This window comes from Populus alba, chromosome 2 (genome assembly GCF_005239225.2).
Source record: "Populus alba chromosome 2, ASM523922v2, whole genome shotgun sequence".
Taxonomy (NCBI): domain Eukaryota; kingdom Viridiplantae; phylum Streptophyta; class Magnoliopsida; order Malpighiales; family Salicaceae; genus Populus; species Populus alba.
Window position 1 is genome coordinate 9,157,711 of NC_133285.1, and position 21,275 is coordinate 9,178,985.

Below are 21,275 nucleotides of genomic sequence, written 5' to 3' on the forward strand. Positions count from 1 at the left end.
ACTCAGGTCAACTCTCATTACTCGTGACCCCGGCCTTGTCTCGGATCGACCACCAAGTTGAGTTTTAAAAATATTATAAAAATTATTTTTATTTTTACATGTTCTAGTTTGACACTTTTTGAATTGAGATTTTTTTTATAAGGATATGTTAGAAATAAAAAAAAATAAAAATTGTCCTATGTTGAAGGTACAAAAATTCACTCCAAAATTATTTTACAGATAAAATTTTTTTTATGTCTCTATCTTTGAATATTCAATCAAATATATTTTTATCTTACTATCTTCGCCCCTTCTATTCCAGAAAAGTAACCAAACGTTGTCTTAGTTTTGCAAACATTTTAAATCATCAATATCCAAGTGAATTAAACTTAGAGGTTCATTACTTTTTTCAATTGAATAGAAAAAAAAGTTTTTATAAATTTTGATTCCAAACCTCGCAGTTATGATTTTTCTCAAAAATCATACTAGGTAATAAATTAAAATTTACTAATCTTTATATAGAATTATAATTCTCATGATTTAACCTTCCATGCTACATATTACAAGTCTTAAGCATACAAAAAGAATAGGCATTATTATTATTATTATTATTATATAATAGTCATGTATTAATTATTGTGTTGGTGACCAAGGTGGACCATCAAACATAATAATATAAACAATAATATAGACAAAAAATTAACGTGTTCATTCATCAATAAAGTGATTAACCTCTTTGACACTAGCTTCAATAATCATACCATTTCTTGGATTACTTTCTTGAGCTCTATTTATATAATCATTGGTTGGGTACATTGTCTTGTTTTTTTTTGTTTTTTTTTTTTTGATAACGTGGGTGTCCGGGCCAGCTTACGCGTACCACAACTAATCCCACGGCCCACTGAACATCCTGCAAGCCCTAATGAGCAGGTAAGGCACCGCGAGGGTGACAAGCATACCGCATAGGGAGGACCCAGTTGAGATGGGAAAGGAGCAAACTTTCTAGCCCCACTCCCACTGGGACTCGAACCTAGGTTCGAAGGAAGGAAAATTGCTCCTTAACCACTGAGCCACACACCCTGTTGGTGGGTACATTATCTTGTTACATACATGTGTAGTTGCATTAGTGTTAACCAACTACAATACAAGATTTTTAATCAGGCTAACTTTATAAATAACAATAAACATGTTCATTTTTAAAATTTTACTAGCAAGGTGATCAACTTCATTGATATTAACTTTAATAATTGTACCCTTTCTTGTATTAATTTATTGAGCTCTAATTTTGCAACCCTCGGATGGATTCCTTGTCTTGTTGCAAATAAAACAATTGCTATTAAGAGCGTGTTTGGTAGTGTGGTAGCGGTTGCTTTTCAAATAGCTTTTCGTGCCGAAAAGCATGCCAATGATGTTTTTTTATTTTTTAAAAATCATTTTTGACATCAGCACATCAAAACGATCCAAAAAGTACAAACCGAACTCAATTTTAGCAACAAAAAAAAAATTTCAAAATTTGACGAAACGCAGTTACAAACACAATGCCAAACACTCTCTAAATGTTTTACTTTTTAAAGTTTTTTATTTAGAAACTTCACGGCTTGTTTTATAAAATTTGCTTTGAAAACTATATCAAAAAAGTTGGCTCTTCACTTAGATAGTTTATTGTCCTCTTTTACCCTTAGCCTCAATAGGAGCCCTTTAACTCACATTTTCTTGCTACCATGCTTAAAGTAATTTTTGAATTTTTTTTTAAGATGATTATAATTTTTTAATAATTATAGCCATTTAAAAGTAGTCACTTATAAATATATCTTTAGTATAGATATCACGCAAGGTGAGTTGAAACACTTGAACTTGACTCATAACAATCATTGAGTCAATTATCTTAAAATTTAAAATTTTATCAATTATAAGCTTTTACATACTAGCAATGTACGTCAACCTTGAATTTTTTATTCAAATTTTTTCAAAGTATATTTGTTTTTTTGATTGAATTATACACATCATCATTTTATGCATTATCCTATCTAATCATAATATATATAATTCTTACATACAAAATCAAAATCACTATGATTCCATATATCCTAATCTACCATAACAATGAAATTATATTCATTACATGACAAATTTGAAGCTTTTTCTGTGATGAATTTTCTATTTGAGACCAAAATGACATTGTTTCACATTAAGTGAAATGATGCATTTTGTTAACGACACACAAGTTTTGAAAATCCAAACAAAACAACATCATTTTGTTCATGAATCTGCAGAATTTATAGGCAAAACAGGAACAGCCGACTCTCATGTGATCCTTGTACTTTAATTTATGATCTCAATTGATTCTCTTGATAGCATATAATGCAAGAAACCTAACCCACTTCAAATTTCAAGCCGAACACACACGCACGCACACACACACACTCACACACACACACGCACGCACACTCAATCAACATCTTTTCCGGTCCATAATTCAGCTTTTCCATTATTGTTAAAGCCAACCTTTTGCGGGCCGGGAACTGGACATCCAACTACAAAACAAGAGCACAGAAAGCAGCTTTGGTTATTGCAGGTTTTATATTCACGAATCCAAGTGACCCCTCAAGACAGAAGGACATCGATTTATCAGTGCTAAAAAAGGTATAATAACCTCTTTTACTCCCTCCCTTTCACACCCTCTCATGGCTACGTACTGCCTCTTCGTTAATCACATGCATGTTATGGGTCTTGGTGCTCGTTTCTCTTAACATGTAATGAAGGCAAGGCAGCCTCGTTTCCTCTTTTTTTTTGTTTTTTTTATGCATATAATCTGCTGCAAAAACAAGAAACCCGCCCTCTACCTTCTGTGTCGAGAAAAGCGAACCTTGCTCCCGGTTTCCTTCCTCTACGGAGAAAAGTGTGACCCGTGCTTGTCTGTTTGCGCGTCACCTTGTGCATTCCCTTTTTTAAGGTTGTAAAAGTCGCCATGGCAGGAGGTCGTATAAAGCTAAACCTGTCATTTTTTTTTACCCCTTTTCACACAACAAATAAGCATGGGCTTGTGTTTTGGGGCTGTAATGATTACCGGGTTGGGCTCACACGGTAAATGTTAATAAGCTTGGGCTATTTTGTAAAAAAAACTAAAAATAACCTCAATTTTATGTGAAGATACATTTTGTGTGCATTACGGACAAGTTATTCTTAAAATTCATTTTTTATCATATTTTTATCGGGATAAAAAAGCAATTTTTTTCTCTTACTTTTTTTTTTTGCATTCAATAAAAATACTTGTTTTACTATAAAAATCTAAAATAAAAAAAGTAATCCCTGACGTACTTATCATCTATACATGCATGCCAACTCATTGTTATTTTAATTTTACTTTTTTATGGTATGTAGAGATAAGGTTATATTTTGGGTTTGAGGTTAATAGGTTTTCATGATTTTTTCAATTCTTACAACAAACTATATTGATGGACGTCCATTAGTTTTTCCATCCATGTCTACATATAAAACATATTTTAATTTATGATGTGATCGTAGATATGTTTCTAAAACTATTTTTAAAAAATATTTCTATACCTAGGTTGATACCTAAATTAGTTTAAAAATACATTTTGTTCTCGAATAAAAATTAACGCATATAACATATATACACTTAATCGAGGTGGATGACTATTAATTTGTATCCTATATTACATATATAACATATTGATTAAACACCGTAATTATATTTTCTCAAATCTAGCAGCTTAATAATTATTGTTTATCTAATGTAGGTAGGGTCATATGCCGGGGAAATCTATATTATATCAATATAAAAGATGAAATTATTGGGAGAATTGATGCTAATTATAATGTCTTTATAATACGAAAAAGTCATTATATTTGAAGTGTTATTTGCCCTAGTTACTAACTATTTACTATTATGTTTAAGACAAATACATTTGCATATTAGATACACTAAATCTAAGAGATTTGGATAACAAAACTAACCAATCTTTTAAAAACATTAGAAAAACTTATTTAATCTAATATGAAGAGAAAAATTAAAAAAGAAAGTTATATTTAAACAATCAAATCATTCTTGGATTTATAAGCTTGTTTGATAGTGTGTTCTTGATTACTTTTTAAATAATTTTTTCGTGCTAAAACATATATTAATGATATTTTTTTATTTTTTAAAAATTATTTTTAATATTAGCATATTAAAATAATTTAAAAATATTAAAAATATATATTAATAAAAATTAATAAAAAATAAAAAATTAAATATTTTTAAAACATAAAACCAAAATATCTTCTGGAGAAGATGTGAATGACCAATATCTAATATTCTATCGTTATATGCCTGGAAAGTGCATTGATTTCTTAAAAATTCACGGCTTAGTTAGGTGAGGCTGGTGACATAGGGGCGCCTATCAATTTGGATGCGTTTTGTTTTTCCTACCAAAACATTGAATCGAATAATTTAATAAATATAATATTTATTAAATATTATAATTTTAAGATTTATAAATTATCTTGTTATTAAAAATAATATATCATTTTTAAAAGTGACAAAATAAAAATATATTATTTTATAAAAAACAAATTAAAATGTTATTGTTGGCAAATTTATTTTTAGCTTATCCTGTTTATTTTTATGTTTTAAAAATATTTTTAAAAAAAATTTGATATTTTTTTATTTTTTTGTTTCAAATTAATTTTTTGTTGTTTTCAGATTATTTTAATTTATTAATATTTAAAATAAATTTTTAAAAATAAAAAAAATATTATTTTAACATATATTTTTTAAAAAAACTATAATCACATTATAAAACTATAAAACACCCCGTTGCGACTTTAATCTTGTAGCATTTGTTGTGAAAGTAGTTGTTTCAGTATTATTATAAAAAAATTTTACTTAAAAATATATTAAAATAATATATTTTTATTTTTTTTAAAATTATTTTTAATATTAGTATATCAAAATAATATAAAAATATTAAAAAATATATTAACCTACAGTAAATAAAACATTTTAATTTTTTTTTAAAACAGAAAACAAACTAGAGAAAATTTGACCACCCGAACAATCATTCACTGAAATCATACGATTTTGACAAATGAACAGCGACAAGACAGGTGATTATTTAATTGGAAAAAAATAATTTGGTGCTGGTCCAGTGCTCATCGATATCAGTCTCTCTGGCATCGCATTTATTTTTTCCCTTTTAAACAAATATAGGAACTGAACTTTTACAGTAAGCTATCCAATCAAAGCAGTGTTTTTAACCGTCATGAAAATTGTTTTTATTCATAAAGAGATAAAAATAATACTATTATTATTATTATTATTATTATTATTAATATTTATTTTTAACATTAATATATCAAAATAGTTTAAAAAATATATAAAAAAATTACTTTGAAAAAAAAATTCAAAAACAAGAATGAATTGCACAAACAAAAATGATTAAAAAGAAAAATATATGGTAAGATCTATAACGATTGATCAAGGAAGAAAAGTCAAGGATATCTTTAGTATTTATCTTTCATTTTTCAATTTTAGTTTTTTACTTTATTTTTACTTTTTATTTTCTATTAAAAATAAAAAAATCTCGTTCATATATTACAGTTTCATAATATTTTTCATAAAATTGAAGAATATGTTCATTCTCTAATTACAATCATAAGAATTAAAGTGAATAAACTTAAACTTTAAAATTAAATTAAAACCTTCCATCTTCAACTTTAGAGTAACAAACATGCTTAAAGTGCATCTATTTGCAGAAATCAAGATCACCTAAACATAAAACCATCATTTTTAAAAATGATTTCATTAAATTCTTATACAATCAAATTAGTGATAATGTAAATTTTTATCCACGTCTTCAAAACATAATAAATTTCATGTTAAGAACATAAAAATAATAATAAATAATTAACAATATAAAAGGGTAAAGAAATGGGAATTAACTATATAAGAGGAGAAATTTTATTTTTTAAATTTCTTTTTGCTAAGCTCAATTTAAAAATAAATGTGAAAGCACTTTTCTAAAAAATACAAGTGATTTGAAGAAAATAAAAACAATGTTCTCCCAAGCAAAGAACAAAAGTGAAAAATGGGAAAACATAATTTTCAGATTTCTAATTAGAAATTTTTGAATATGGACAAGAAACTTTTTTTTTGTCTCTCTTTTCATGTTTTTCTGAAAATTAGAACATTTCTTCAATACAATGATGTCGTCAAAATAATGCTCTTGTCTTTAAACCCCTCTCAAGGGTCAGTTCTAAAAGACAAAACCAATTTTTTACATCTTATTATTCTTGAAGACAAGGGTACAGTGGCTCAGCAAAAAGTAACTTCGATACATATAAAAAAAAAATTACTATTTAAAAACAAAGTTATCCCAATTCAAAAATAAAAATTTTAGAATAATTTTATATTACTATTTATAAATAAAAAAAAGTAAGGATTAAGAACAAATTATCCACTTCTTGATTACAAGATTCATGATAATAATAGTTTTTATAACAACCTAACTAGTCTAATTAACTCCAAGGATTACTTGTTTTTCCTTTTCACATAGTTGTGATGAAACTAATCCGAATTAGGTTTTTATTTGAATTGTCCAACTAATTGATTCGGTTGATGGGTAAGAAAAAATGAACTTTTTTTTTTTTTTTTTAATTTTGTTTAGTTGAAATAAGGGAAAAAAAATCTACATTGTAGAATATCCTTGCAAACCATAGTTTAACTCAAGTTTTTGACCGAGATCCCAAAATGAACCTCACAATTATACAATCAGGTTTGTCATCTTTGACTACTATTTCTCTACTAAAAGACTTGGAAATGAATATGGAACTTCACTATTTATATAAAAAGTGAGGAGGAGCAATTAGGTCATGCATCTACAACCACTATTTCTCATGTAGAAGACTTGGGAATGCATATGGAGCTTCACTGTTTATATGAAAAGTGAAGCTCCTCCTTTTCTTCTTTTTTCTTTTTTTCAATTGCCTCTTTTTTTTATCTTTTCACTCCTAATTTGTTTTTCTCAATTTCATCCTTAATTCTTTTTTTACCAGTTAGCCAGATTGCATTTGAATCAGCCAAGTCAAGTAGGTCATGTTGGAAAAACTTCTACACAATTTAATTTTAAACCTGAACTAGACAAGAAGTTAGGTCAGGAGGGTTGTTATGTTAATTTCATCTTTTATTCCCAATCTTATCTCTAGAGTGTTTTTTATGCATTTCGACCAACCAAGTCAATTATGTCACATTGAAGCAACTCCTGTACGATTTAATTTTAAACTTTTCTTAGAAAATGAGTTAAATCAAGAGGTTTCAATATTAAACTACCAGGTCAAATTTAATAAAAACACCAAATAGTTCTCTATGGCTTAAATGTTTTTAATCAATTTTTTTTATCTGATTGGCATCGTAGTGTATGCCGATAAACTAGTATATAACCAATGTTGGTGGTAGGTGTCAATGTTATATTCCATTTATCAAAAATATCAAATTAAATCAGTGTCTTCCAATCTATTAAATTTAGTCTTTTTTAAATAAAAAATAGTTTGGTCCAGTAAGTTTGTGTAGAAAAAACTTGTTTTGGTGTCCATGCTTCACTGCGGGGTCGAATTATTTTTAGTTGTTAAATCACTTTATCAAAAACAAATTTTACTTAGTTGCTGTAAGTGTGTTTTAAAAAAGGAAAAAAAAAATACTTAACTTGGGTCATCAACCTGACTAGGATAAATAAGCTGAGTTTAATTTAATTAGAAAAAAAAATAGAAAATGATAGTAGATGGATCTTCAGTCCATTAAATACAAAAGAACAAAACGAGGTAAAAAATAACATGAAAAAACCTATAAAGTCTGGAAACCCCAGTAATTAGGGACAAGCCAACCTAGAATATCCTGTCATACTTGCGTTAACTTTTCAAACTTTTTACCTCGGTCATTAGACTCAAACACCCAATCTAGAAAAAATATAAAGTTCAATTCCCAATTAATCAAATATTGAAGGATAAAATTAAAAAAATAATTTTAATTATACAAAATATTAAAAAAAAACTAACAAAATATTAAAAAATAAACTAACAGTTAAAAGAATGAGAACCAAAATTGAAAAAAAATAGTTTTATGTTTGATTGAAAGATGAAATTAAAAAGAGAAATCAATTTAGTAAAAGGACAAAGAAAAATCAAAAGAATAAGGATCAAAATTGACATAAAAAATAAAATAAAAAAGTCTTGATTAAAGGGTGAAATTAAAAAGAATAATAACTTTTTCAAAGGATCCAAGAAAAAAAATCAGAAATCAAAACAACGACGATCAAATTGAAAAACATATACCATCAATTTAAATTGAAGGATGAAATTCAAAACCAATAAAAATTTTACAAAAATGATCAAGGAAAAAAAAATGAGAACCAAATTAGAAAATATAATATTTTTTTTAAATTATGATTGAATGATGAATTGAAAAAAAAATAAAACTTATACAAAAGGGTTAAAACCAAAAATTAAAAATCAAAAGAATGAGAATTGGAGTTGAAATACAACAATAAAAAAGGCCAAAATTTAATTTTTAGAGGATAAAGAAGAAAAAAAAAGCTCATTAGCAACAAACTAGACTACCACCGGAGACACATGCCATATTAATAGGAAGAAGACACAACAACGTGTCCAACAATATGATGGAAATGTATTTTTGGATGTTAGGAGGCGCCGTACGCCCCGTCTAAAATGTATGGACGCCTCCCACGTGCTTCTTAGTGCTATACATGTATACCCATCTTTATTTTTTTCAAGCCAAATACAAAATTACTTCTGAGCTGACTTTGTAATTATAAAAAAATCATTATGAAAAGCTGAAAATGTCCATTTACTCCAGGTTTATATTTTTTATTTATTTTAAAGGTATTTTCGTCACTTCATTGTGTATTTTAATTGTATATTATTTTTATATTTTTTCAAATACTAAATTGCCCCTCAACTTAAATTAAAATAACCAAAAAACCATTGTAAAAATATAAAAATACCCTTTGACGCCAAGTTTAATTTTTTTGCTTTCAATAGTATTTGAGCCGTTTCACTGTGCAATTATGATAGAAGAATACTTATTTTCCCCTACTCTGCTTAATAACGATAAATGGGCCATGTGAAAAAACTTCAATACCTAAAAAAAGCATGTGCTAAGTTTTTTGGATGAAGGGGTAAAAACGCTATTACACTATTCCATTGAATAGTAACAATAAGTCTAGTGCTGCAGTACTTTCCAAAAAGTTTTAGCTCTTTTTAATTAATGTTGATAAATTCTCTATCCTTTTATAACTTCCCAAATCAGAGGACATATAATAAACTTCAAATTTATAAAAATCACAAATTACCATTTAGCTATTCATCCTTGAGAAAATGAAAAAAAATTAACTATAAAAAGAATATAAATATATAAGAAAAAAAGGCTCCATAACATAATTAAGTTATTACAGTTAAATTAGAAATAGTATTAGGTTTAGGATTAGGATTAGAACTAGATTAGAATTATAAAAACAACTAAAAGAGCTAGGTGTTCATTCTTATTTGCCTTTTTCTGGTCATTTTAATTTTTTGGAGAAATAACATAGTCTATAAAATATTTAGAAAAGTAGTACAATTTAGAATCACAAATGATAGATGTGAATCATATCACTTGCGACTCTCTTAAATTTTTAAATGGCTTGTAAAATATTACAAAGAAGAGAGAAGAAAAAAAAAAGATATCGAAAACACATTAAAGCTTCGATGATAACACCATCAGTACCATTAGAAAGATCTCGACAAGATGACTTTAAGGACACCATGGAAGGCACCAACGATGGTTGGAGGGGGCTACACGAGTTGTCTAAAGGCAGCAAGGCTCATTTGCCTTTGGACAAGTCGTTTAGCCCACTCTGATCGTTGTTAGCGGCCTTTCATGGTGTTGTTAGATTGATCTCATTGAGATCCCTCTAATAATACTTGTGATGTTGTCATCAGAGATTTTGTGCCACAATAGTTTTTTTTCTCTTTTATCTTCAAAAATTACGAGGATAGAGGAAGATAAAAAACAAACAAAGAAAGAAAAACCCTAATTCACATTGATATTGTGATGATGAAACTAATGATACCATAAAAAAAATCTCGACAAAACGATTCCAACGACACATGAAAAGTTCAATAACAATGAGTAGATTGGGCCACATAAGCCGCTTAAAAGCAACTGAGCCCACACCACCTTTAATTAGCTCCTGTGACCCACTTTAGTCTCTCTTAGTTATTTTTTCTTTGGTGTCGTTAGATTTATCTTATTAAAATCTTTTCAATAATATAAATAATGTCATCATTATAATTTCATTGTGCTTCCAATATCTCTTTGTTTCTTACTCCACTCTCATCATTGAATATTTTTACCAACCATTTAACAATTTAAGATAGATGAGATGTTATTTTTTAAAATATGTTATATCTCTAAATATTTTATGAAACATGCTATTTCCTCTATTTTTTTTAAATGTGCTAGGGTAAAAAACAGTAAAGGAAAAAACTCTATTATATCAACGGTGAATTTTATAGTTCGAGGTTTTGACCATATAACCACCGGTGCCAAAGGTGAAAATTCAAGTAGTTCGTTAGAGCGTCAGCTATCATAAATCGTAATAGAATAGATCCGTCACTATCATGTAGAGTGCAAAAAATCATCCTATGCCTGTCAAGAAAAAGAAAGATTTCACTCAACAAATCACTGGAAAATGGAATGGTACCTGGAAACAAGTCTCCATGTGCAATCGTACCGAATTAGGATCAAACCTGTCGGTCACATGGATTCAATTCTATTCTCGAAATTTGAAACTCGAATTCCTGGTTAGTTTGCTTTTCCATCCGATCTGGTCGTTTCCATTTTCAAAAGTCAAGCAGATTTTTGTCGTAATGGTTGTTTCCATCTGAACTCATCATCATTCACGGAAGAAACTCGTGGCAGTGCCAACAATAGAATAGACGTGGAAGACATGTTAGTGGTCAAGAAGGAAAAAATAAAAAAAAATTAACCCAGGAACTTAACGCGTGACATCTATCTAATAAGCTCTAATGTTCCAATTTTCACATCAAATAAGCTATGCAAACCAGATTAAAATTGCTATGGTTATTTGAGTGACAAGAATTAAAAGACAACATATACGCGTCCAAGAAGACAACGCACGGCAGCTATTAGCCCCCTTCAAAACAAGCATTTTCAACAACAATAATAAAAAACCTGACAGTAGCAGGAGTAAATATGGGTGCTGGACATGCTTACAGTAAAATAAATGGCAAATTCTAACCCTAGTATGATTTGTGAATTCCAAGGAAACTTTGACATGGGATCTACCTTCTCTATATTCTAAAATATCATGGACCACAAATTTTCTGTGTACATATATTTCTACACGCTGCCACATTGCAAGTGGTGTGAAGAGGATCGAGACTGATTCTTACTTCCTAATTGTATACCAATATACCTGCTAAACAGCTAGAAAGCGATGGCTGCCAAAGAACAACCGCATAATTACATAACAAGGTGGTTGCAATAAGTGATGCTCTTTTACTATGATACTCTCACCAAGGTTGTCCCTTCCCTCCAAGCCGCCGAGCCAGCTCAAAATCCTTTTTCACTGAGGGAATAAGGCAAATAAAAGTTCTTTACTGAATAGCTAATATAAAATTCAAAAGCAAGATTGAATGAAATTTGAATTGGACAAAACATTATAGGCATGGTGCTATGGCATCATCAATAGGAAGATGTATATTACTGATGAATCCAAATAATTGTGCACAATGAGAACACTGCAGGAAAGCACTTTTGAATATCCGATTGTTATCCATTTGTATGTACCTCCAAATGCAATAAAAAAGGGTGCATCGCTGGCACAAGGAAAGGAAAACAAAAGGCATGGTCTTCTGAGTAAAACAGCCAGTAATTACTGCAGAAGAACTTCTGAAAATGTATTTAGAGTAGAAGTTGAGAGAACAATTCCATCAAGATCAAGGTTATGTAGGTGTGCAATCTATTAGAAGTATCTTGTATGGTCTATGGTTTGTTAATGTCTATTTTAATGTTTCATCAAGACTGATTTCCTCGAAGTCACAAATCAGTCTAGATAACTTCGAGCATGTTCACACAATCCTAGATATTTATTTTCTGAATTGTCATTGATCTGCAAATCATATTAGCGATCATTCAAACAAAACAACAGCACAAGTTTTGGAGTGCATTTACACTGAAAATCATTGAACATTATTTAGTGATATCTAAGACCACAGAAGAGAACTTGATAAAAAATCCACCAAAATAAATAAATGAAAGTGCAAAATTTTCCCAAAGAATTTGAAGGAAAGACAAAGGGTCATGATCATAATAAATGTAGTTGTATAAAATCTAACTCTACGGGAAAGCATGTAATTATAATAGGTGCATCAAGTCCCACTCACTTAATGTAACGCGTTTTGCATGAATTGCACAGAGCATGCCATCTTCAAACAGATGAACTAAAAAATCCTCTGCTGCCTACACAAGTAACAAAACAATAACCGGCACGCATCAAGATCTATTAGCACAAATTTCCTAATCCTATAAAAAGTAGAACCATAACAGAGTAATTACTATCTAGAAGTTACATTTTTGAATAAGTATCGGTGCTTGTAACAACCACATGACTGAAATATTATGGTTCTGTCCTGTTAAAGCTGGTTTGGAAGGACTGGTTAGTGATAGCAGTGGAGTCTGGAGAGGTGGCCTCACGGAACTATTGGATGGTGCTCTGCTGTCAAAACTGTGATTGGATGGTGATCATTCAACATGTTCTTCTTGAAGGTAGCATGCCTGCTGATTATTAAGCATACTTTAGTCTGCATGGTAACTCTACTGTTTCTTGGTTGGAGTCCCCTACATCGAGTTTGGGACGTTTTGTTTTTGATGACTTGACAGGGCTGGTTGTTCCTTATGTTTGTTCTCTTTAGTTTGAGTGTTATGGACCTCTGGTTCCGTTTCTTATCAAAAACTACATGACTGAACTGAACAAGACTAGAGGTGATGACAACACTAAGAGGAGATCGCATACTATCAAACACAGAAAAGAAAATGCATGTAGACTTTTGAAGACGTATATAGATTTTTTTCTGGGGCATGGAAGTAGTGAAGCATATATACTACTGGCATATGCTTTAGAGAAAAGTCAAGATACCTCCTGAAAGTCAAGATACCTCCCCAGTCCAACGGTTAACTTCTTGGGAAAACTCCTGGGTAATCATTCTTACCTGTAGGACCATTACCTCATCCAATTAAACCTCAATAATATGATCATATAAACAAAAGGCGACAACCTAATGTACCAAAAGGGCAAGGTTAAAGAAACTAGTTGTAGAATCTCTATGAGATTTTAACAAATACATAGAGAGAGAGAGAGAGAGAACAGCAAAGTTACTAAACCATGAAAGTAGAATAAGTAACAGGTGAATGTAGCAAACACACAGACACACAGAGAGGGGGGGGGGGGTTACAAAAACATGACTGGAGTGGACTTAAGATTCCAAATATTGATGTTCTTCACCAAAAAAGATGATCTTGTTTTTTCTAGAGTAACCATTGAATTTTGTTCCTATCAGCATTCAGAGAGATCCAACTTTGTTTGTCGGGAAAAAAAATCAACAAGCCCTTATAAACAAAGCATGAAATCATACCAATGAGCTTGTAGCTTAATGGTACTCTTGCAAAAAAGAAAGAGAGGTGAGGTCTCAAGTTTGAGTCCCTCCTTTGTCAATCCATTGCTAATATATATAACAAAGGCAAGGCAACCGGCAAAACTTGGACGTGAAAAAAAAGTTGAAATCTTCAACGAAGAAAATTTTGGGTTTCTATTGGCAAAAGGATGTAGCAAAATCATAAATAGAACAATCAATTGTAAAAAAAAACTTGAATCATGAACGGAAGAAAAACTAAGAAATATGGAGATGGAACACAAGGAGGAGAAAAACCAATAGGTTGTGGGAAAGGTCACAAATAAGAACACAATTTCAGATCCAAACAATAAGACAAATCAAATGCCAGAGTAAATAACATGACAGCAAGAAGCATTAAAAAGCACTGCGAGGATATAGAAATTTCATGAGAGCAACGCAAACGAGTAGAGCAAAAAACTTTGTGAGGTTTGTATGATTAATTTGTCAACTAAAAAAACAAATAGGTTCATCAGAATAATGAAACACAACCAGTTTATCACAAAGTAAATTTAGAAGTCAGATTTGCATGTTATATAAATTACATATTGGTGCATGCTTATCCAACCATGTAAAATTCAATCCTGACTGAAATATCGTAGCACTAATTGTGACCTTTATAGCTGTGGGAACCAACATCATATATAGCCTACGTTCGTTTAAGCTCATGCGCATGTGTACTTTAATATATGAACACATGCAAACATTTCAAAACAGGCAAGCAAGCATGCATGCATGCATAGAAACCCACCTGTATGAATTGTTTGATTGTTTAGCACATTTTTAGACAATCTGAACTTTACCAACCAGACTTTGGACGTAATACTCTCTTCATGTAGATCATGCACATAAAAGTAGAAAATTAATAAAATATTTCTAAACACTCCATTCATTCTAGGATAATTTTTCATTCATAATTATAATATATTAAGAGCGGACTTCAAAGAGTTATCTAGATGAAATTAATTTGGATTTTACAAGCAGGAAATAGAACAATTAAACATGACGTCTAATGGTTGGTTTAACAAAATAAACTGTACAAAGGTCATTACAGAGAGTGCTCACACATCGAATGAAGCTAGCAGCTGGTATGAGTGGCTTCCATGCCTTCTGGTAGTGCCGAATTTCCCAGAAAGCTACTGTTCCTGGATGGAAGCGATGCTTTTTCCTCTGCCTTTGTGTGGATGGATCTTGACAAATATATATATATATATAAACGCAAAAGAATCCCAGAAGAAAAAAAAAAAAAAAACACATGTCAGTACAATCCAATTCACCAACTCAATCTAAAACAATAACCAAATTTCACTCCCCAAAAGAAAATGAAAAATATATTCACTTTGTTGGGCAGTTGCTTGTGATCTTTTACTCTGTCCAGGCGTCCTCCGCAACCAAAACTATAAAACATGAGACCATTAAACAACAAAAGAAAAACACTACATCATTTGAAATTTAAGGCAAGTGAAAAACAAGACATGTATAGCTTCTTCTTTTTTTTTTTCATTTCTTTCACAGCTAAAATAACAGTTAAAAACCATTTCAAGTTTCTTTTCTTCTTGTCTTAGTCTTACCCATTTTTATCTTTACCAGGGAAAATAAAAATGATAGCAGAAAACAACAAATTAGAAAACAAAATTTTATTTAGTTCAATAGCCATGAAAATGTTTTAAATAAAAAAAATATTTCACATTGTTTTTAATTTAATATTTATCCTGTTCCTGGGGTTTCCACAACTAATTATCTCTAGCTCATGCAAATTCATTTGTCTAATATTTTCAGTCAAATCATGCAGAGAAGGAAAAAAAAAAAACATAAAACAGAAGTTAAAAAAAATAATCAACGGGGATTTTCCTTTCCCGCGTTTTCTCAGCAAGCAAACAGGCAACAGGAAAAAACTCAGAAAAAATAACAAAACCTAGAGAGAGAGGGGCACCGAAGATGTTGGCGTTCTAGGTGATGACTGTGTAGTAGACGGTGAAGCACCTGTAATTTCACAAAGGAAAACACAAAAAAGTTAGGGTTTAGAAAAAAAAGAGAGAAATAAAAACCCTAGCCATTTACATATAAACACAACGTCAACAAAAGCGTGTTTACATAAAAAAAAAAAAAAAAAAAGCACATAAATTCCAGCATTTGTGTGTATAGATAGAAAGAGAGATCTGACCAGATTGCCTTCGATTTCTGATTCGTTTTCGAGATGCTATATTTTTAGTTCTCGCCATCTATTGAATGTGCGTGAAAGAGAAGAAATTCTGTACTTTTTTTTTTAAAAAAGCCAATAAGTTAGGAGGAGCCTGCAAATTTTTGGGGCTTTTCTTTCTAGCGTTTTGCCGCTCTCTTGGATTTTTGAAAAGCGCTCTCCTGTGTCCCTGGAGAAGCGAAGGGAGTCGGTATTCTAACTCGTGCGCTTTTAAAAAAAAAAAATTAATTTTTGATATTAATATATCAAAATTATTAATAACAAATTTGTAACCTTTTGAATTGAACTTAATTTCAAGATTTTAATGAAATATTATGTTTCAAACCTTTTTGAATATTACAAATTAAAATTTAAGTAGAATTTAATTTCTAAAAATACTATAAAAATAAATCAAAGATTGACCCTTTTAATTTTCATTTTTTTAAAAATAAATATTAAAACTAACTTTTTAAAAATATCTATCTTCTCATTGTTTTTTAAAAAACCTTTTAAAAAATAAAAATAAAATAATAAATATAATATATAAAATAAATTGAATTAAATTTTATCTCATCAAACAGTGAATTCAATTTATTAACCACTATAATTAAATTCAATTACAGTAAAAAATTTATATAAAAAATATTTAATAAATATTAATTTAATAATTTTTCAAGATAAGTATACAGAAAACACAACATAACGGGTATTAAATCACTTATTCAAATTGCTTGGGTCTTGTACAATAATGGTCATCAAGTGCTAGCTCGTGAATCCCATGAATACAAAACAATGGTTGGTTGAATGTGTTTTGGAAAGTGAATTTAAAGAAAAATAACTTTTTAATAAGACAGCCATTACTCGAAACAGTTAGAACAGAGACACTGTCAGATCAGGTTGGCTGCAGCAGCATATCACGAAGCAGCCATCCATTACATGACTGATTTTCTTTCCTTCCCCCACTTTTTTTTTCTTATGGTTCATCAAACCTAGTTTTTTTCTTCGATTCAAATCGTCTAGTAGACTCGAACATGTTATGTACGAGGAGCATTGCTTGCACAGCTCGCAAAGTAACAACTCCAGATATTCCCGGTAAAAAACAGCTTCCTGTTGCAGAACAAGACATTAAGACCTGGACTTAAGGTTTAGATGGGGTTGGTGATGTTGGAGGCTTGAGATCCGGATACTGCAATGCAAGAAAGGCAGTCATATGTTCAGCGCCTAGACCAGTAGAAAACTTCATACCATATGCAACCACCATGTGTGCTGTAATCTGGAAGAAAAATCATGCTGGAAATAAACAAGAGTGATGAGAGTGAGAATTACGTAAGGATACGGAGAAAGCGGCCTCGAAAATCCAGAAAATGATTCAGCTTTAGGTTCTGTTATGGGTACTGAATTTATCTGGGAAGCAGCTTCTGCTTTCTGTACAGCACCATCAGCAACAGCAGGTTCTGGACTTGCTTCTGTGGTTGCAGGAAGGGCCTTGGTAGTCACTGGTACTGGTAGAAGAGCCCTCCCTATATCCTGAATTCACCAGGTAATTGAGAAAAAAGATTTTCCTTCCATCGCTAAACAATTTCATGTTTTTAGAAGGATACAACTGGCTTAGCTTCGCCATTGTAGAAGACAAACATATGTGAAATGTTACCTTCAATTCATCCCCTAACTCTTTAGGTGCAATCTTGGTGGTCAGGAATTCATCAACTTGTTCCAGAGTTTGCTTACGGTCCTGCCATTGGAAGCAAAGAATAAAATGTGAAAGTGAACCTTCAAGTTTCCAGTTTAAGGACCTGAGTGTTATGGCGCCTAAGTTATGGAACTTCCTAGTCTGGATGCTGGGTCACACTCACACGAGGACATTGAACAAGGGAAGGCCCAGTCTGAGTGGTTTTTCAGAATCAGAATATATTTTCAATTTTATAGTAGAACATATTATAACGACATGTGTGGTAGCATGTCTTTAACTGTTTAGGGCACAGAGCTTGCTTCTGCACACATTATTTCTTAAATTTCGAAGCAAGCTTTTTTTATTTTTCTGATGATTAAGAAAGTGTTTTTCCCCTTTCACCTCTTGTTTGCAGGCAGAAAGGTCCATCAAAACTTCAACCAGGAGCCCATGCAACGGAATGAAATCATATCATCTCCAATCACGAGATTAAATAAAATAGAATTTTATCTAGAATTGTAACAGAGACTTGCCTCAGCAAACAGGAGTTTCTTACTCCCAAACTGAATTAGAGCAGCTGAGCCTAATACTTGGAGTATTGTTTCCATCTGGAAAATACAATGAAACAGTCAATCTCGCATCTCTCACAACAAAATCCCTTTTAGTGAAAATAAAATGAGAGGAATTATAAATAAAGACATGAAATAAAAATAATACAGAAATGCTTCACAACCCAACCTCTGAGAATGCCAGTACACCTAAGCCAGCTGCTGCTGAAAGTGCAAAGGTGACGGGCAAGGCACCGGAGCCCTCCTGCAAAATAATCATTGAGATTACCATGCTGAAGTGCTTGTTTCTAAAATCATAAATATATGGCCACAGCTCTACGACTTTTTATATAAGAACTCAGTATTAGCGATCCTTAAGTGCCATAATTCTGAGATTCAAACCAAGAATAGAAATGAAAGCTGTGACCCGCACATAAATTGTTCCCCTACTAGATCAGTGTGAGGGATGAAATAACTGGAACAGGAAGAAATAAATGGTTCATCACGAAACCTACAATAAATATCAGTGGTTCAAAGTTATATGAAACAAGAAAGGATAAGCATTCTATTCGTAAAGGTCCTTAGATTGTATATGAAGTTAGATTTTCGATTAAAAGGAAAAGGAAGAAGATGGAAACATACTCCAAATGCACCACTGATAGTGTCTGATAGATCGCTAAGATCAAGACTCAATGCTTTCTTTGGTGGTATCCAGGGAAGCCCACTACTCTGCAAAATACATTTCTCAAAGCTTGTATTTATGTTCCATAAGGTAAGAAAGGGATTGAACACGAATTAAAAGTGAAAGAAAAAAAAGCAAATACCATCCATCCGCGGGGTCCCTCTGCTCCATCTTTGATTGCATAAGCTGCTTTGAATCCATTTACAGTGACCAACTCCGCAACCAATTCAGAGTTGCCATCAAATCTGGCTTTCATTGTAAATTTAGCAACGTTAGCTTCAAATTTTAGCTTTAGATAACAAAGAACGAATTAGAGCTCTAATTATTATCGTTTCAGAAATGGAACCGCAAAGGCACAAAGGAGAAAAGGGCTATTGGAGGGTTAAGAAATTGCAAGAGTTAGTGATACTAATTTCCTTATTTTTCCTAATTAGATTCTGTAGTAAACAGCATGTCCCTGTAATTCAATGAGTTGTGGGTCCTTGATAAGGGCTATAATATATAAGATTTTAACTTTATTAATGATTTCTACATCTGAGTCATCAAGCCTGGGCGGTTCCGTATAGTATATGATGCAGCGAGCACCATCTGTCAGCTATTTTGACGGATTTTCCTGGTTCTTCCAGCTCCAAACGGCAAAGATACAACTCCAAATGAAGATTAACATTTGTGCCAAACCCAATCAAAGATGATGTACTTGTTACTATAGCATGTTTCAAATTGCAAATGGAACTTTCACAGATGCCAGTTAGCCAATTTAAAGCAGTCACTAAAACAAGGTTCTCGATCTCAGTCAGTCCTTTGAATTCATTAAGAAAATGGCCACAACTGAGGAGATCTAGTTCTTTAATTGATTTTCAACAGGCTAAGAATATGGAATCTAAAACCAGCCCGTGCAGAGACAAATTGCATAGAACCACGATTAATTGCCCCATTTAGGTTTTCTATATCAAAGATTAACTGATAACCCTGATATTAATGAAAATAAGAGATGAAATCTTCATGAAAAATATAATAATTGGATTCACTATCTTACTTGTCTAGAATGAACAATGTGGTGTTCTCTGGTTCCTTAAACTTCAAAGACAGCTTCTTCAAGAAACCTGGCTTATCTTCACTTTTATAAACAACCGACGCTGGCTTCTTGCTCAAACCGCTGATATCAGGACTGCCCACTTGTCGAAACTCAACTGTTGCTCTTATATCAAGTAACTGAGCCTTTGCGTCATCACCCAATGCTGCATAAGCCTTTTTTGCAGACTCAACACCCCATGACTTAGGCTTGTTTAGCACCAGAGACAGAATCAGAGGAACTGCCAAAACTGTAACACCACCTGCTATAATTGTTGGGTTTTCTGATCCAAATTTGATGACACTATCTAGGATCCCATTAACATCAAAATCAGATAAGAAGGGACTCGCAGGTTTTTCTAGTGCTTCTTCATATGTTAAAGCTCTAGCTATCCCAGTACTAAGAACTGAAGATAGTAGCACTACACCACCATGTAAAGTCCTTGATAGACATTCTTGTGCAGCTGACCGGCTCGCGCTTAAAGAGTCAGAATGAGAGAATTTGATTGGTGAAACTGTAGGGAGCGATGAAGATTTTCTGGTTTCTGCTCTTCTCTCACAAAGAACAGATAATGGTGTCAAGCTTGCAGCATTGAGGGCCTTCATGGCATAGCTCTCTGTCACGGACAAATTATGTTCTCTTACCGAACTGATGCAGAAGCTTGAACCACCATAAGAGTGGAGTTTTATACTGATTTTGTTTCTTTTAGGATGATTGGATGGAAAGTAAAGCAGAGGATGGATAGCCTGTCCTCAGTGAATGCGAGTTGCTGCCGGTGCGCTTTGAGTGGGGGGGAGCTGCTGGCGTGGCATGGGGAATGGATATCTTTGCCACTCATTGCCTGACACGTGGAACTGAGATGAGGAGTTGGTGATCATATGGCTTGATGACTTTCTTGGAAAGAGATTCTGTGGCTGATATTAAAGAGGAAGTTTATGGAAGCTACATATGTACTATGTAGTACTGAACTTTTCCTACAGTACAGCACTACAGTCTACAGACATAAAGAGGTAAGGTTTTGACATTAAACATGGACAGAAGGCTTAGGCTCGGCTAACAAAATTCGTAACAAAATTAGTTACAGCCATGCTTTCGCAGCTTCAAGACTGTTTTTACAACATAAAATTATGGATATGGTGGGATTACAAAGGATTAAAAAGAGAAGTTCTAATAGCATGGTGGTGCTTAAAATGTAGTAATATTTCATCCAATGTGTGGTTATAATGCAAGATAGGCAGAAAGCCGTTCCACATTCCATGAAGTACAGTCTTGTGCTCTGGTATTTATCATTTTTTATGGCATAATTTAATTCACATATTGACAATATTAAAATATGAGATTCTTATTAAAAGCCTAAAAGTAGTAGCAGCAGCTTCAAATCTATATATATACTTTCCAAG

The 21,275-nt window shown here is 31.7% G+C and overlaps 2 protein-coding genes across 3 annotated transcripts; both read right to left on the reverse strand.

Annotated features, from left to right (window-relative positions):
- Positions 1 to 10,024: 10,024 nt before the first annotated feature.
- LOC118057702 (histone H3-like centromeric protein CENH3) lies at positions 10,025 to 16,252 on the reverse strand. Of its 2 annotated transcripts, XM_035070357.2 has the most exons (7): positions 15,890 to 16,236; positions 15,659 to 15,708; positions 15,065 to 15,122; positions 14,791 to 14,915; positions 13,213 to 13,266; positions 12,442 to 12,517; positions 10,027 to 11,624 (listed from the first exon to the last, which is right to left on the reverse strand). In XM_035070357.2, exons 1-7 carry the CDS (start codon positions 15,945 to 15,947, stop codon positions 11,569 to 11,571), a joined length of 477 nt encoding a protein of 158 aa, XP_034926248.1. In that variant the 5' UTR covers positions 15,948 to 16,236; the 3' UTR covers positions 10,027 to 11,568. The 2 variants fall into 2 exon arrangements, with proteins under 2 accessions (XP_073263824.1, XP_034926248.1); XM_073407723.1 differs by lacking the exon at positions 13,213 to 13,266 and having other exon boundaries at positions 10,025 to 11,624; positions 15,890 to 16,252.
- A 352-nt stretch (positions 16,253 to 16,604) lies between these two features.
- Positions 16,605 to 20,652, reverse strand: LOC118057703 (rhodanese-like domain-containing protein 4, chloroplastic). Its single transcript, XM_035070358.2, has 8 exons — positions 19,840 to 20,652; positions 18,946 to 19,048; positions 18,764 to 18,850; positions 18,312 to 18,386; positions 18,107 to 18,181; positions 17,556 to 17,636; positions 17,231 to 17,431; positions 16,605 to 17,090 (listed from the first exon to the last, which is right to left on the reverse strand). The coding sequence occupies exons 1-8, from the start codon at positions 20,478 to 20,480 to the stop codon at positions 17,043 to 17,045; spliced, it is 1,311 nt and encodes a 436-aa protein (XP_034926249.1). The 5' UTR covers positions 20,481 to 20,652; the 3' UTR covers positions 16,605 to 17,042.
- Positions 20,653 to 21,275: the final 623 nt, after the last annotated feature.